Genomic DNA, 15,657 nt, shown 5'->3' with positions numbered 1-15,657 from the left:
ATCTTATATCTGTGGAAGTGCACAAGCTTATAAAATATAATAGCTGAACTCCCAGTGGCGGATTAAAGGTCCAGAGTGCCCTAGGCAATCACTTTATCGGCGCACCTGTACCGCACATAAATGGCCATCATAATACTATAAATTTTAACTAGTTGGTTTTGCAATTACGATGACGTTATATCATCCAACCGTAGACCAGTAGTTTTAGTAGACCAGGACCCTTGTACTTACGCTAATGCGCGAATGGAATATGACGTTATAACTGCGAAAAAATCGTCGATATGTTATTTTCTTTATTTATTTAAATACTAGCTGACCCGGCAGACTTCGTAGTGCCCCAATCGATAAATAAAAAACCTAAATTTTTGTTTAAAATAAACTTAAAACAAACAAAAGGTATCCGTCCGATGGGGGCGACATCAAAGAGAAAACAAAAATTTTTATTTATTTAATTCTGAGCATTTTTATATTTATCTACCGTTTAAACCTTCTCTGGACTCCCACAAATAATTCAAGACCAAAATTAGCCAAATCGGTCCAGCCGTTCTCGAGTTTTAGCGAGACTAACGAATAGCAATTCATTTTCACATTATATAGAGAAGATTTTAAGCTCGCGCGCCCCTTGTAACTACACGCTCCTAGGCACGTGCCTAGTTTGCCTTACGGATAATCCACCTCTGTGGACTCCCAACAAAAGCCTGGCAATGTGGTAATCGAAAGGTCTATTTATTTGTAACCTAGCGAATAGCTTCGCTGCTATTGACCTCAGTACCCCACATAGCTATCTGACGGCTACTTAATTTCATATTAACCAACACCATCTATGTGTTTTAATTATTTTTGTTCATTTCATTCAGTAATCACAGTACTTTACATGACATCAAACATGCTTTCGATATGTGTTACAAAAAAAAACTAGTATGGGCTATTACCCCTTTGCCTATCATACAGTCGATGAATTAAATCAAAACAAGTAGGTTATATTTTGAGCTATTAAGTGTATATTCTATGTTTTGAGCTTTCTTGAAAATTATAGAAAATAATCCAAAATGAGACTTACGCAGGCATTAAAAAGACAACATATAGATTTTATGTTTAAAAAACATTGGCTAGTTCAAGGCAAAAGAATACCAATTGACACGGGCGTTGAAAAAAAATTGAAGGATATGGGTATTGAGGTTCAAGATGCTCTTGAATTCGTAAAAGGAAAACGGGAAGAACGCGAACAGTATGTGCAAATCGAACAAATTATTAAATAGCATTTAATTTAATGTATCAACTGTCTTCACATTCAAAGAATTCTGTTACAGCATACAAATTATAGGACCTTACGAACAACCGTTACCTTTAGACAAGAATCATCCAAATTATAAAGAGAAACCGTGTCTCACGCTAAACCAAGACAACGTCCTTCTTGAAGGTTTATCGCAAGCGCAGGTCCTAACTAAAACTATAATAGCTCAAGACAAACTTCCTCCAAAAATCGAAGAACTATCACGACTACCAGCTCCGGCTGCTATTCACGAAAACGTAAAAAAAGCCATATTAACAGCTAATGTCTTTGATTGTGAGCAGAAAAAATTACCGAAAATCAAAGACCCACAGCGACCAGCTTATAATTTTCGTCGAATACTGGGCATCACTGATAGCAGACGAAAGTGAGTAAAAAAAAACTATGCTTTATGTATAATTTAAGTTTAATAAAAGTTTACAGTGAATATAAGAATGCCTATTAAATTACCTAAGTTAAAAAAAATACAGTAGGTAGACAGAAAATAAAAGATCAAATACATAATTCTTGTTTAAAATTTAGATTAGATTTAGATTATTTTCTATTTATAATAAAAAAACTTGCATTATAAAAGTAAGTAAAGATAGCTAAAAAATACAAAACAATAAAATTGTAAAGTAAAATATTACTTTTTTTTTAATATATGAAACAGCTGAGCAATATGATGAATGAACATATCATTTTTACATGAATATAACATTTTAAAATATGAAGCTGACCCAAACTTTTCTCCAAAAGCAAAATTTCTGCAAAATTATATTTTGCATAATTACTGCTGGTAGGACCTCTTGTAAGTCCACACGGGTAGGTACCACCACCCCCACCTATTTTTGCCGTGAAGCAGTAATGTGTTTTGGTTTAAAGGGTGGGACAGCCGTTGTAACTATACTAAGACCTTAGAACTCATATCTCAAGGTGAGTGGCGGCATTTACCTTTTAGATGTCTATGACCTCCAGTAGCCACTTAACACTAGGTGGGCTGTGAGCTCGTTCATCTGAGCAATAAATAACAAATAAAAAAATATGCAAACTTATCTTGAAAATGTTGTTATGCAATAATAATTTAGACATTGTCAAATATCTACTGTTTATATGTAGCTACTGCTGCATTTTGTTAATGCTAGTTGTGAATTGAAATGTGCATTTCCCCATAGAAAAAAATGCCATAGTCAATCTGATAGCATGTTTTAGAAACTTCAAGTAAACATGCACCTTAGAGCTTGCCATATTATAAAGATAATTTTGAGACAATAATTATAAGTAAAATTAGTAAAAGCTAGATAACTCTGAGGGCTGTATAAATTTTGCTAGATAGAATATTCTACTTTCATGTAATATTCTCCCAGTTCTTTATTGTACTATGAATATGTGTTTTATTTCAGCCAGATTTTTCTGTCGAAAATAGTTTTTATTTTATTTTAATTATAGTCCAGTTTGCAAACGTTTGATTAATAATAAAAACGTGGAAAGTTTAGAAAAAGACCTATGTTTACAAAAAAATACATAAATTATAGCAACAATTCTCTAATTTTATGACACAACCTTATTTGAATATCATAGGAATATTAAATATCATGAGAGTGCATAATTTCCAGGTTCAAAAAAATAAATAATGTTCATTATTTTTTATTTTATTGTAATAGTTATTGATTGTACAAATTATCTATATTATACATATAATATTTAAGAAATCTGTGAAAATATCCTATGTTAATCTCTTCTAGTATTAGTAATATAGAATACAAAATATTTTTTATCTAAATGTATTTATTTTAGCCAAATATTAACTAACAAATTACTACAACTTGTTGAGAAAACCAGTGATAGAGAAGTGACCCAAAACAAATATGTTGTAAATGATGTTGAATGTACAACAATATTTGAGAAAGAAGATGACCTATTACAGTTCCAGGATGTATCAAACATACTAGTTACAAGCGCTAAACCTGTTAAACATGAAGTTGAGAAAGACATACCTTTTGTTGAAATACCAAGCTTGTACCCTGTAAAACATACTATCACCATGCCACATAATCATTTTTACAATAATACCAGCCAGTATCGTAAGTATTGATGTTCTGAAGTATACAATAATTCCACTAGTAATGGAGTACTAAACCTAACCTAAAATGTATTCATTCTCGTTTTCAGTTACAGTTGATTTTGTATACTTTAATATTAATACAAATACCAGCAACAGCAGATTTTGCAGAAAACAGGGCTTTGGCTGTGTTGGCATTGCTAATGTCCATGAGCAATGGTGACTACTCACTGTCAGGGCGGCTATATCCTAACCAACCACACCAACCAATACAAACGAATAAGAGCATCTATTGTATTGTGTATTAATTCGTTTAAATAAAGTATTTTATTTTCAGCTTTTAAACAAAAGGTTCAAGTAAAGCATCCTCATACAACATGGTTACATTTTAACAGGACTGAAGTGAAAAACATATATGGGGAACCAGTCACACAGAATCAGATCTTAGGTCGATCCCTTACTCATGCATTCAATGTGGCCAGCTCTTATGCAAAACAAATGCATGGGGTATGTAAAACCATTTGTAAAATGTGCTTTAGGGTTAATTGTAGAACCTCAACTCTCATATTCCTTTGACTGCAATATGATAGTGTTTTGGTTTAAGATAGGGTTGTCACTCCAATCTACCACAGACTCGGCCGGTATAGATGACAGTATAAGCAACAAGGTTTTCGATTGAGATGTCTTGACAGTGTTGATTAGATTGACTAGTTGTTGAGAGATTGCAAATATACATATGATAGTCCAAGATACCAGGGCCACCAAAGTCACGTATTTTCTGACGAACGAAATGTGGCCGATCGCGTAGTGTTAGTATGTACTAAGAAGGCATTCCTACCTGCTACCTTGCTTAGTTAGACAGCCAATTTTCAGGTATCAGGTAATCAAGGTACATAAAATCATTACGTACTTCACGTAAATTCTGAAAGCTGATTTTTACGTATATTATAGGCAATATCCTTAGTTAGAGATCAAACCCGCAAAATTATAATTTGCGTAATAACTGGTGGTAGGACCTCTTGGGAGTCCGCACAGGTAGGTACCACCACCCCGCCTATTTTCGTCGTGAAGTAGTAATGCGTTTTCGGTTCGAAAGGTGGGGTAGCTGTTGTGACTATACTGAGACCTTAGAACATATCTCGAGGTGGTGGCGCATTTACGTTGTAGATGTCTATGGGCTCCAGTAACCACTTAACACCAGGTGGGCTGTGAGATCTTCAACCCCTCTAAGCAATAAAAAACTTAATAAAACAAGGTTCAAATAGTGTTTTAACTTTTCAGGAGGACGTCAAAGACCTGCCAGAGCCTATATTCGTCAATTGTATTCAAACGGATGGACAACTATATCATTTTGGAATATTACAACTGAACACTTTGAATGTTGATGGTAATGAAGGCATAAAAAATGTATGGTACTGCAAAAACAACGTGAAACTCTATGATTCAAGCAGATACTTTAGTGGCATGCCAGTCCTCGAAAATTATAACAACAAAGTCTATGGATATATAAATGCGTTTTATAATAGTTAATTCTGTAATATTAAATAAATAGACTAGTTTAAAGAAAATAAATAATTGTTTCACTTTGATTTATTTTGGCAACATTAAGCATTGATAGGGTTACCAAGAAAAATAGTATGTAATGTATTTATGTATTCATTATATTTACAGAACATAAATACGACTCCATAATCATAACCAATCAAGAATACACAATGCTTACACATATCAAGACACTTTGTACATAAATAATGTAATAATGAAAATCAATGATAGTCTCAAACATAATAATACAAAATGTGCTTCATTTATCCAAGGTAAACTTTTGCAGTCGACGTCTTCTCAACTCCTCGGTGTCAGCGTCAGTCTTGACTCTGAAAAAATTTTATGTTTGCTTAAGAAACAATGTTTTCTTACATATGAAATTATTTGAAATTAAAGTAATCCCTATATAAATAACAAAAGTTTAAACCACCAATACCAAACTGTAAGCACAAGGTTTGATTTGAAGCAGTCAAGGAACTGATAATGAAATGACATTTATATCCCACCAACTATATCAGTAAACAAGAGTTTACCGATAACTACTAGTACAATCATGATGATAGAATTTTTTTATGAAAGATTACTGGTGGCCCGGTAACCTTTTCAGTTTAACCAGGGCAGGTGGCAAAGGCTCATGATGCTTGCATGACCTAATTCTATTCAATATCTGTCCAATAACAAAAGTATGTGAACCTTATGATTAATAATGACATTAGTAATATTTCTAAGCTCTAAACCAAAGAAATTTGAAAACTGTTTTAAATCATTATTATCATATCATTATTGTTACAACAAATGTTTTAAGCTTATTACATAATTTAATCGACCGTATTTAAGTATTAATTAAGTAATTAATATCTAGGATACATTGATGGTAACTTTCTGCTATTACATACCTATCGGAATCAGTTGCGTCGGACAACTCCTCAGGTTTGATTTCCTGTTTGCTGGTCGACGGCACCGGAGATGGCGACCTGTACTCAGATGTACTGGGGACTACATCAGGTTCAGTTTTTACTTTAACTTCAGAGGCAGGGTCGGGTTGACTGAAATATTTGAATTTGCATTGTATTGAAGTCGTCGTGGCCTAAGGGATAAGACGTCCGCTGCATTCGTGTTGAGCGATGCACCGGTGTTCGAATCCCGCAGGCGGGTACCAATATTTCTAATGAAATACGTACCCAACAAATGTTCACGATTGACTTCCACGGTGAAGGAATAACATCGTGTAATAAAAATCAAACCCGCAGAATTATAATTTGCGTAATTAACCCTGCTTATTTCTGCCGTGAATCAGATATGCATTTCGGTTTGAAGGGTGGAGCAGCCGTTGTAACTATACTGAGACCTTAGAACTTATATGTTGAGGTGGGTGACGCATTTACGTTGTAGATGTCTATGGGCTCCGGCAACCACTTGGCACCAGGTGGGCTGTGAGCTCGTCCACCCATTAAAGCAATAAAAAATATTAGATGTCCCCTATTATAATATAATAATTGTCGGTTAATCTTGGATTTACAATAATATGAGTATAAATTAAATGTGGTTAGGCTCTCTTGGTATTCGAAGTACAAGATCTTCACCGCAGTCCTGGCACCATCCCGTGAACACTAAGGCCAATATCGCAATAGTATTGAATCAATGGTTCACTTACGTTTCGGTTTGTGTGGCAACACTAACGTTATTCTGAGCAGAGTTAGCGACGACTGTAGAGTACTGTTGCATGAGGAGAACAGAAGCGTCCAGCATGGCCTGGATCTCGCGTAGCAGCTGCAACCAATACAATAATTGGTTCGGTAAAACATCTCTAGCTGTTAAATGTACCAATTGCGCAGTATCTATGTAACAAATAACGAATACTATATTCAGAAAAGTGAAAACGGTATGTGTGCTTAGTGCGAGTTTTTTAACGTTCTCGATAGCGTAAAAGTTAACCCAATTTTGTGTGCAGTTGGAACAGCGCCCCTAGCGGCAAACGTAGGCAAACGATCCCATACAAATATGAGCTAACTTTTACGCTATCGAGAACGTCAAAAAACTCACACTAAGCACTGTTTTAGTTGACTTATGTATAGTGAATGAAATAAATACAAAATATTTACACGGATGTTAGTATACTTGAGACTTTTTTACGTGAAAGTAGAAAGTCGTGAACTTTCAAGCTAGCATATTATACTGAACCGCTATACTTTATAAACCAATATTGCGTGGAAGCGTCGAGTTGTTGGATATTAGACCTCTAAAGACAGCGATGGATACATCCATTTTAAGCATAATAAACAATAGCATGACCAACAATTAACTATGGCATCGAGGAAAAAAACCAGTTCGACTATAAAAATAAGTGATGAACTGCAAACGTTTCCTTAGCAGACTTAAACAATATGACGAATTAAATATGAATGATTTATCTTTTTAAATTGTTAATATCGAGGGATACAATTTTAATTTAAAATTAGGGTTACGTGTTCTTATTAAACTCGCATAAACTCGCCTCTGGTCTTATCGATATTACTACCTACATTCGTGTGTGACTCATAGTCACCTGGTACGCTTATTAGACATGTTGATAACTACTTGTTTACGACGTTTTGGTAAGACGATAAATATTCTTTAAAAGTTAATAAAAATTAACGTTCTTTTACAAAACAGTACAATCATTTTTTGAAACAAATCGGTCTGTCGCGATAATATTATGCATGCCTGGTGCACTATCAGTGCTTTTAGGTACCTTAAGCATCAGTCATCGTTCTCGTCGAACCCGTCACTTGCGACGAAGGGTTCGGCGAGTAAATTAACCCACAGACACAGCCCACTGAGTTTCTCGCTGGATCTTCCCAGTGGGTCGTGTTTCCGATCCGGCGGGGTAGATTCTGCAAACACTGCTCTTGCTAGGGCTAGTGTTAGTCACGTCACCAGGTTAGAGCCCCGTGAGCTCACCTATTCACCCGGTTACACTGGCATAAGCCCCTAGTTTACCAGCTTAGATAGAAAAAAAATTACCCATTTTGACACTCCATAAGTGTGAGCGAGATAGACTGATAAACATGGTTTAAAGGCTATATGGCCCGACGATTGAGTTCATAACTCGACGACCACCGTCATAATTACATAAAATGTTTATTCTCTTTAACATACGTTCACATGCTATTAACGCCGAAAACAGAAGGCGTACTGGGTTTTATTAGTTAAGAAGCATTTTTTTAGCAATTAAAAACCAACTGATCTAAATACCTTAGAACTATATCTCAAGGTGTGTGGCGCATTCACGTTATAGATGTCTATGGGCTCCAGTAACCACTTAACACCACGTGGGCTGTGAGCTCGTCCACGCATCTAAGCAATAAAAAAAAAAAAAACCATGTCAAGTTTCAGCAACTGTAAGAAGCCTCAAGGTTACAAATTCTATAGGCATATATATTATACAAGTAGAATAAGGATCGCAGCACATAAAATAAAAGTTACACTGTGCATCTTCTGTTATAATAATAATTAAAAATTAATTAACACTTTTATTACGCCTTGCTCATTTTTTATACCGCCTTCGCCATCTTCTTTTTCTCTGTCATTCTCCTCTCCCTTTGTTTCCGTTTTCTCTCACTCACATCTTAACGCTCCGTTCCACACTCTTTTCATACGTTCCGTTCTTACCAATCCTACATATTATATAATGGTAAATGTTCACCTGTAATCTAGCCTCAATGTTCCGGCGTTCGTTACCCTCCATACGTTGCAGCTCGGCAGTAGTGAGTACGGCGAGGTTGGCGGGTCGCGGTGGCGGCGGCGGGGGCCACGCCATCAATGCTGTGACCAAATATAGCTTTTAAACTAATGAACATATGGTCTATTTTGTTCTGAGTTGCGGATACAGCCATCCTGTTTATTGTGGGCTGTTCTAAAGGGACTTTATGACACGGATGCGTTGTGGCCTTCACGTTAAATATAAGGATTTAAGTACCCACTTAACACCGGGTGGACCATGAGTTCGTTTACCTATCTATGAAATAAAAACACTCATTTTTCATTACCCTGGGTTGGTAACTAATAAGCAGATAATACAATATTGATGGGGGATAGATTTTTGATACATTTCGCGAAAAGGTATTTAAATTTGAAAGAAATTGAGGACATTTGAAAGAAGAAGACTAAAGTACATTTCAAAAGAAATTCATGATAAGTTGTACACAATTTTATAGTGAAACTGACAAGAACATCAATGCAGTCCAGGCCTGCCAACGATTGCCTAATGCAGTGGTGGATTTACACTAGGGGCAGTCGGAGCAAGTGCCCAGGGCGGCAAATTTTTTAGGGCGGCAGAACTTTGAAAGTACAAATTTTTTTTAGTTCTATCAAGATTGCTATTATTTCTATTAATTAATAATTTCTGTTTAATTGATAATTCAACAAATTCATTCATTCATTATTTGTGAATTATAATTTTGGCACTTTTGGTAAAAATTAATAATCAAATGATTTAATCAATTTATTTCCTTGGACATTTAAAATAATAATCGATTTTTCCATTTTCTGGAATTAAAGAAATTTAATTAGCTTTTTTATGTAATATAATGAGTGCAAAATTTATAATTGTTAGCGAACAAAAAAACAAATATTTATTTATGTTTTTGGAATATAATATATAACATTATGATAAAGCTTCTGAAATAAATTAGTTATTTTAATTGTGAAAAATAAATATATTATTAACTATAAGTTTAGGTAAAATTCCAGTATTGAGGCGGTTTTTTTTCCGGTGCCCAGGAGCGGCATTAAGTCTAAATCCGGCCCTGGCCTAATGAAGATCGAAGGCTGACGATTGATGAAAACACGTACGTGGTGGAGGTGGCATGTTGGGGAAGGGTGGGGGAGCGGGCGCGGCGGCAGGGGCGGCGGGGAGCGGCGTCGGGGGCGCGTGGCGCAGCGCCGGGCTCGGCTGCGGGCGCGCGCAGCACGTTGAGGCGACACGTCGGACACGTCTGCTGGCGCTGGAACCACAGGCGGAGGCACGCTGCGTGGAAAATGTGGTTGCACGGCAGCTTCTTCGCACCTGTATCATAACATAATAGTAAATATTAACATATGCTACATTAAATACATTACATTATACGACAAATATATTTTATACACATTATACTGGTAATAAGACCTCGTGTGAGCACGGGTAGGTAGCACCACCCCGCCTATTTCTGCCATGAAGCAGTGAAGCGTTTCGGTTTGAAGGGTGGGGCAGCTGTTGTAACTATACTGAGACCTTAGAACTCATCCTTAAGAGGTGGCAGCATTTGCGTTGTAGATGTATATGGGCCCCAATAACCACTTAACACCAGGTTGGTTGTGAGCTCGTCCACCCATCTAAGCAATAAATAAAAAGACATATAGCACATTTACACAACATACAATAAATAATACAAAGCCATTGTTTTGAAAGTGAAGGCAACAAACAATAAAGCATCATCACTTTTATGCATCGAGATATTATGATTTTATGTGTATTTAATAAATCTCTAATAGAAGCTAAATATAACTATAGCTTGAAAGAAATTTACAAAAGTTTGTTATGGAGATTAGGTGTTAGGACTATATTTTGTTTGTTAAATTGTTTCTTTCTTCCAAAAACTACTACATCTGTGATAAGACTTTGAACTGATTTTTATATCTGAATCATAAAATTAGATTAAAAAGAGGTGGGGTAATTTATTTCACTATTATAACAGAAGTCAGACATGTTAGAGAATTAGCACTTGAATGTTAGTGATCATATTTGAGCCTCATAAAACCGAGAGCATGCGAATGCTTCATTATAATAAATAATAAGTCGAGCAATATGAGAAAATTAAAATCTGATAATCTTTAACATTGACCTTTATAATTGAGAAACTGAAGCTATTTTAGTAAAATTCATTCCAAACTTAAAGTAACAAAAAATTAACAAATGTTTGAAAACGTTTCAAATTAAAAGCTTATTAATAAATCAGTATTTAACACACCTGCGATATTTTTATATTAAAACGCATTAACACGACATGTGACCTCGACTTTCGGTTTTCGAAAACGTATGAAGCGGTACAGAGTTATAATACATTGCAGTGACCTTGTAGTTTATCTACACAAGTGCGTTTCTACGTGTTTACAATGTGGAGGTGTTTAAATGTCGTAACGCCACCTACTTGAATTACAAAGGACTCATTAAAGACTATTGCAAAATAAAGAATCTCGAATACTTTTCCCTGTGATTGTCGCAAGATACACGAAATTCACCGATTTGATTCACTAATCACATGTTACGTATCGCAAAATAAAATTTTTAGTGCCAAAATTATTATAAATCGTGTCCGAAACCAATCTGATAAATGCTAAACGGATGCACAGAACATGAATATTAATTTTATAAAATATATTAGGTCTTTACTATTCTATATAGATTGATTCTGTTTAACCTTAGATGGTAGAGTGATGAATAACTCCAGGGTACAAATCAGCCATAAACTATCCTCAATCTGGGTTATTTACCCCAAAATCATTTATGTCTTCTAGAGTAAAAAGATCGGTTGTTTGTTACTTTGTTGTACATGGTTGGGTGATTCATGGTTGGGTGATATTATTCATGCACAACACTGCCTAAACTCTCAGAACTAAGCTCATCTATACTAATATTATAAAGAGGAAGATTTGTTTGTTTGTTTGTTTGTTTCGAATAGGCTCCGAAACTACTGGACCGATTTGAAAAAATCTTTTTCCATTAGAAGCCGACATTGTCCCTGATGAACATAGGCTACTTTTTTTTATTTTTTTTTTAATTTTTTTTTTTTGGTTTCATGTGTGTTTTAATGTTTCCGAAGCGAAGCGAGGGCGGGTCGCTAGTTCAAAACATACCTATGTTAGAAATTTCTGGTGTACATTACGTATGTAATTTTTGTGATCACAGCTGCTTGTTTTAATCAATATATTATGTTTACTATGCTCAGTATACATACCAGAATGCATCTCCTCTCGACAAATAATACATTCATTATCAGCAGCTTCGAGTTCTGCCTGTGTCGCATCCGGATAAAGTGTGTTCATATTGCGTATTGCACGTCGGGAGAGGACCACATCATTGTATGCTTTCTTGAACTCCTGTACAGAGTTGTATATGTTTAAACATTTTAAGTATAAATTGTATAATTAAAAGTATTGTTTAAATTATCAGTGTCCTATGGATATGCAAATGAAGCTGATAGCAATTTTCATATAATGGAAATATTGATGAAAAAGTATAATAATATACAACTGTTCATAGAATGTACCTTCAACATCTTCTTTTGAGAATTTGTCTATTAATATTTTTATTGCATTGTACGTGAAAGCTACTTTATAGGATATGTATATTATATCAATATATTAAATTATTTTAAATCATTTTACAAACCAATTATTTGATAATAATAACAAAATACAAATCTCATACCTCATAGTTTCATACATGGGCCGGAATGCAAATAACGGAAGAGTATAAATGCGGACCATGACAGCTACAAATCCAATAAAGAAGTACTTTCAAGAAATTTATAGCAAGTTCTGTGTACAATAGAACTGCTGCTTTGCTCTCCCACGGTGCTTCCCAACGAGAGTCGATGGCATGTAGAACATACTGTTAAAAATTTTACATTACTACTAAAATCAACACACTATTACAAGAAATACAAGAATACATACATAATACAAGAAAAGCAAATTATTCAATTATATATACATATCATGTATTGAGATGACTGGGAACTTTTGCTTCACCCTAAAATACAAATCTTCAAGGGTTGCACTAATCACAGTATAAATATCTCTTAATAACAAATATGAATTACCTTTATCAATATATTGGCAATCATGATGATAAGTATGCTGTACTCAAAACCAAATACCAGCTGCACCGATGGGCCTTTTGATGTAGTGACATGATACGCATGGTGAATGAAGTAGAAGTCTGCGTGTGCCAACAACATTAGCAAGCTTAGAATCCTTATGTGAAACACCCATCCAATAACAGGACTTCTCTCCATCTAAAATATTTAGAAATTTATTGTTTTGCGTGCTTACATTGTAATAGATGAGCAGCAAATTCACAGCCCACCTAAACTTAACTTTCTAATTATTATTTTTATTGCTTAGCTCACAGCCTACCTAGTGTCAAGTGGTTACTGGAGCCCATAGACATCTACAACGTAAATGCGCCACCCACCTTGAGATAAGTTCTAAGGTCTCAGTATAGTTACAAAAGCTGCCCCACCCTCCAAGCCAAAACTCATTACTGCTTCACGGCAGAAATAGGCAGGGTGGTGGTACCTTACCCATGCAGACTCACAAGACATCCTTCCACCAGTAATTACGCAAATTATAATTTTGCAGGTTTGATACCAGTAACACAGTAACACAGTAACCAGTAACTACAGTGTAACAGAGACCATAGACACCTAAATATTAATACTACTAACCAACTTGAGGCACAAAATATTTCAAATGCTGGTAGTGCAATGCAAATAATGGTGTTCCAATGGACACCAGTATTCTACCTCACAAATAATAATAAAGGATCGCTTTAAGTGAAATGCATTAAATACAACAGCAGTACCAAAACCTTAAAATAAATTTGAACTGAAAACGCTATTATTCAACGGCCGTCTGGTGTAGTGGTAAGTGACATGGTCACTACACAAGGGGTCGCGGGTTCGAATCCCGCCAAGGGAAGATATTTGTATGATAAATATAAATGTCTTTTCCAGGGTTATAGATGTATATTAAATATATGTATGTGTATAATAAAAATCTTACATTATTTCCGTTATCTGGTACCTGTAACACAAGTTCTTTACGAACTTATCACGGGACCAGTTAACGTGGCATGATTGTTAGTAAATATTTATTATTATTATTTATTATTAAATTTAAATAATTAACATCACTACTACATTTAAAAAAACGCAAGAAACTTGTCAGCAATTAACACATAACAATAACTCATTAATAACTCACATAATCAACTCTATCTTCAGCAAGCCAGTGGAATGCTTTCAGGAATAACAACAGTGTAAAGAGAGCAATGAACTTTGGATTGAAATCATCTCTGAAGACAGTAAATGCTAAGCACGTCTCTGTTATGGCATACCATGACCTTTCTATTAATGCTGCAACAAATAATGAAAATTGGTATCATTGTCACTTGTTTTTTAAGATTCAATACATTTCATTCAGTAATTTAGAATATTCCTTTAGAAAAAAATATAGAATATGTAGGCGTAATAGGCAATGTGCCTTCAAACAACAACTTAATTCAATCAACTTACCTCAAACTCAGCAGGTCGAAGTTGACCAAAGAATATTTTCCTTAGCATTTTCCCACCAATAAAACTAAAATAAACGCTTGCAAATACATTACCTGCAACAAACAGTAACAATGATACTAATCACAAAATAACTCAAATATTCGAAAGGTCTTGCAAAGAGGTGAAGGTCTAGAAACTTGTAGGACAAGTAAATGCCAGTAAACTCCATGACACTAGACCACAGCAAAACACAACAAGATTCATTTATGCTAATATATCTAGCTACACTTACTGCCATGCTTGGATTTGAATTTGTTAAATAAACTATCGAAGGGTAAACTGTTTCTTTTGGTAATATGCATTGCCGATAACCACAGTGGTTAGCGCGAGACTAATCACCGTCGCTAACACTGCCTCATTTTGATAGTTTTTAGGAGCTCCTTCGAAATGATATCTTCATGTGCCTCGTTAATTAAATTTCTATGCACTCCGAAATATATTAATAGTTCTTAAAAACATTTTCAAAACATCATATCGTATGTTCGCCTGAAAAAAAATATTTTGACGTGTTCAATGTTCATTTGTCAACTTTTCCTTTTACGAAATGTTTACAGCAACTGGTGATTCGACTTTTAAGCAGATCTTTTCAATTTACATAGTGCCTCTTTAGAAATAGCACTGCCACTTCAATTCACTTCCAATTGGTATCACAAAAAAATACTTCAAAGCTAACCGAAATGTTGTAGTAGCATTCTCTGAGTATAATAACAATTAATTGCGTGATTGAATCAAAATAACCAATAAATTGGATTTAATGAATAAATTGGACAATCCCATAAAAACAGCATGGCTGTTAATGATGTCAGGGAAAGAATTCAAAACTCTTTTTCTTTTCAATGTCTATTGACGAATTAAAAAGAAGGAGAAATTCGTGAGACATTCGTAAACAAGTGTAGGAGGAAGCGCTAACGGGTTCGCAAATTGAGTATGCGAACCCATTTGCACAGCCGCTAGGTTTGCGAATGAATGTTGACGGCCCTTCACATGCGCGCAAACATTCGTACAATGTACGAATATTTGCGCGCATGTCAGTGGCCGGCATTAGGTTGAGGGTCATAGATAATAAAGTGTATGAGTAAACTAAATATCTATGAATATAAACTAAACATTGGATTGGAAGAGATTTCATTATGTTTACGTTTACGTGCCTAACAAATTTTGATTAAAAAGGGAATATGATACACATTGTAAATAACAGTAATGAACAAATTACATGATAGTAAATCTTAAACTTTGCTTCACAACTGTCTTAAGTGCTTTGTTGTCTACATAAACCACGACTATACTGGTAATGTAAATGTAATGCTTTGGTACAAAAATTGAATTATTCGACATTACATTTAAATATGTACCTATTAAAAATCATGATAAAAACATTCGAACAAAAAAAGTTTACTTATTGCACAAAGATAACAAATAAATAA

The 15,657-nt window shown here is 34.8% G+C and overlaps 2 protein-coding genes across 2 annotated transcripts; one reads left to right on the top strand and one right to left on the bottom strand.

The window, feature by feature from the left end:
- Positions 1 to 946: 946 nt before the first annotated feature.
- Positions 947 to 4,904, top strand: mRpL37 (mitochondrial ribosomal protein L37). Its single transcript, XM_028170722.2, has 5 exons — positions 947 to 1,228; positions 1,311 to 1,658; positions 3,068 to 3,354; positions 3,670 to 3,839; positions 4,614 to 4,904. Exons 1-5 carry the CDS (start codon positions 1,050 to 1,052, stop codon positions 4,860 to 4,862), a joined length of 1,233 nt encoding a protein of 410 aa, XP_028026523.2. The 5' UTR covers positions 947 to 1,049; the 3' UTR covers positions 4,863 to 4,904.
- A 3-nt stretch (positions 4,905 to 4,907) lies between these two features.
- On the bottom strand, positions 4,908 to 14,706 carry sip3 (septin interacting protein 3). Its single transcript, XM_089738559.1, is given in 16 exon segments — positions 4,908 to 5,206; positions 5,774 to 5,923; positions 6,532 to 6,647; positions 8,563 to 8,681; positions 9,711 to 9,772; positions 9,774 to 9,924; positions 11,852 to 11,994; positions 12,325 to 12,399; positions 12,401 to 12,507; positions 12,719 to 12,913; positions 13,884 to 14,035; positions 14,191 to 14,250; positions 14,253 to 14,286; positions 14,466 to 14,512; positions 14,515 to 14,627; positions 14,702 to 14,706. Coding segments are annotated over 16 exon segments (1,599 nt in total). The 3' UTR covers positions 4,908 to 5,136.
- Positions 14,707 to 15,657: the final 951 nt, after the last annotated feature.

Source organism: Bombyx mandarina, chromosome 25, assembly GCF_030267445.1.
Source record: "Bombyx mandarina strain Sakado chromosome 25, ASM3026744v2".
In the NCBI taxonomy this organism is placed as follows: domain Eukaryota; kingdom Metazoa; phylum Arthropoda; class Insecta; order Lepidoptera; family Bombycidae; genus Bombyx; species Bombyx mandarina.
The sequence above is the reverse complement of the archived record's forward strand: the minus strand, read 5'-3'. Positions and strand labels throughout refer to the sequence as shown.

What these genes read in the sequence shown, in the direction of transcription:
- mRpL37 (XM_028170722.2), top strand. Translation starts at nt 1,050, where the DNA reads ATGAGACTTACGCAGGCATTAAAAAGACAACATATAGATTTTATGTTT. An exon ending in CAATAATACCAGCCAGTATC is followed by an intron (nt 3,355 to 3,669) that starts GTAAGTATTGAT and finishes TTTTATTTTCAG; the next exon opens with CTTTTAAACAAAAGGTTCAA. An exon ending in ATGCAAAACAAATGCATGGG is followed by an intron (nt 3,840 to 4,613) that starts GTATGTAAAACC and finishes TTAACTTTTCAG; the next exon opens with GAGGACGTCAAAGACCTGCC.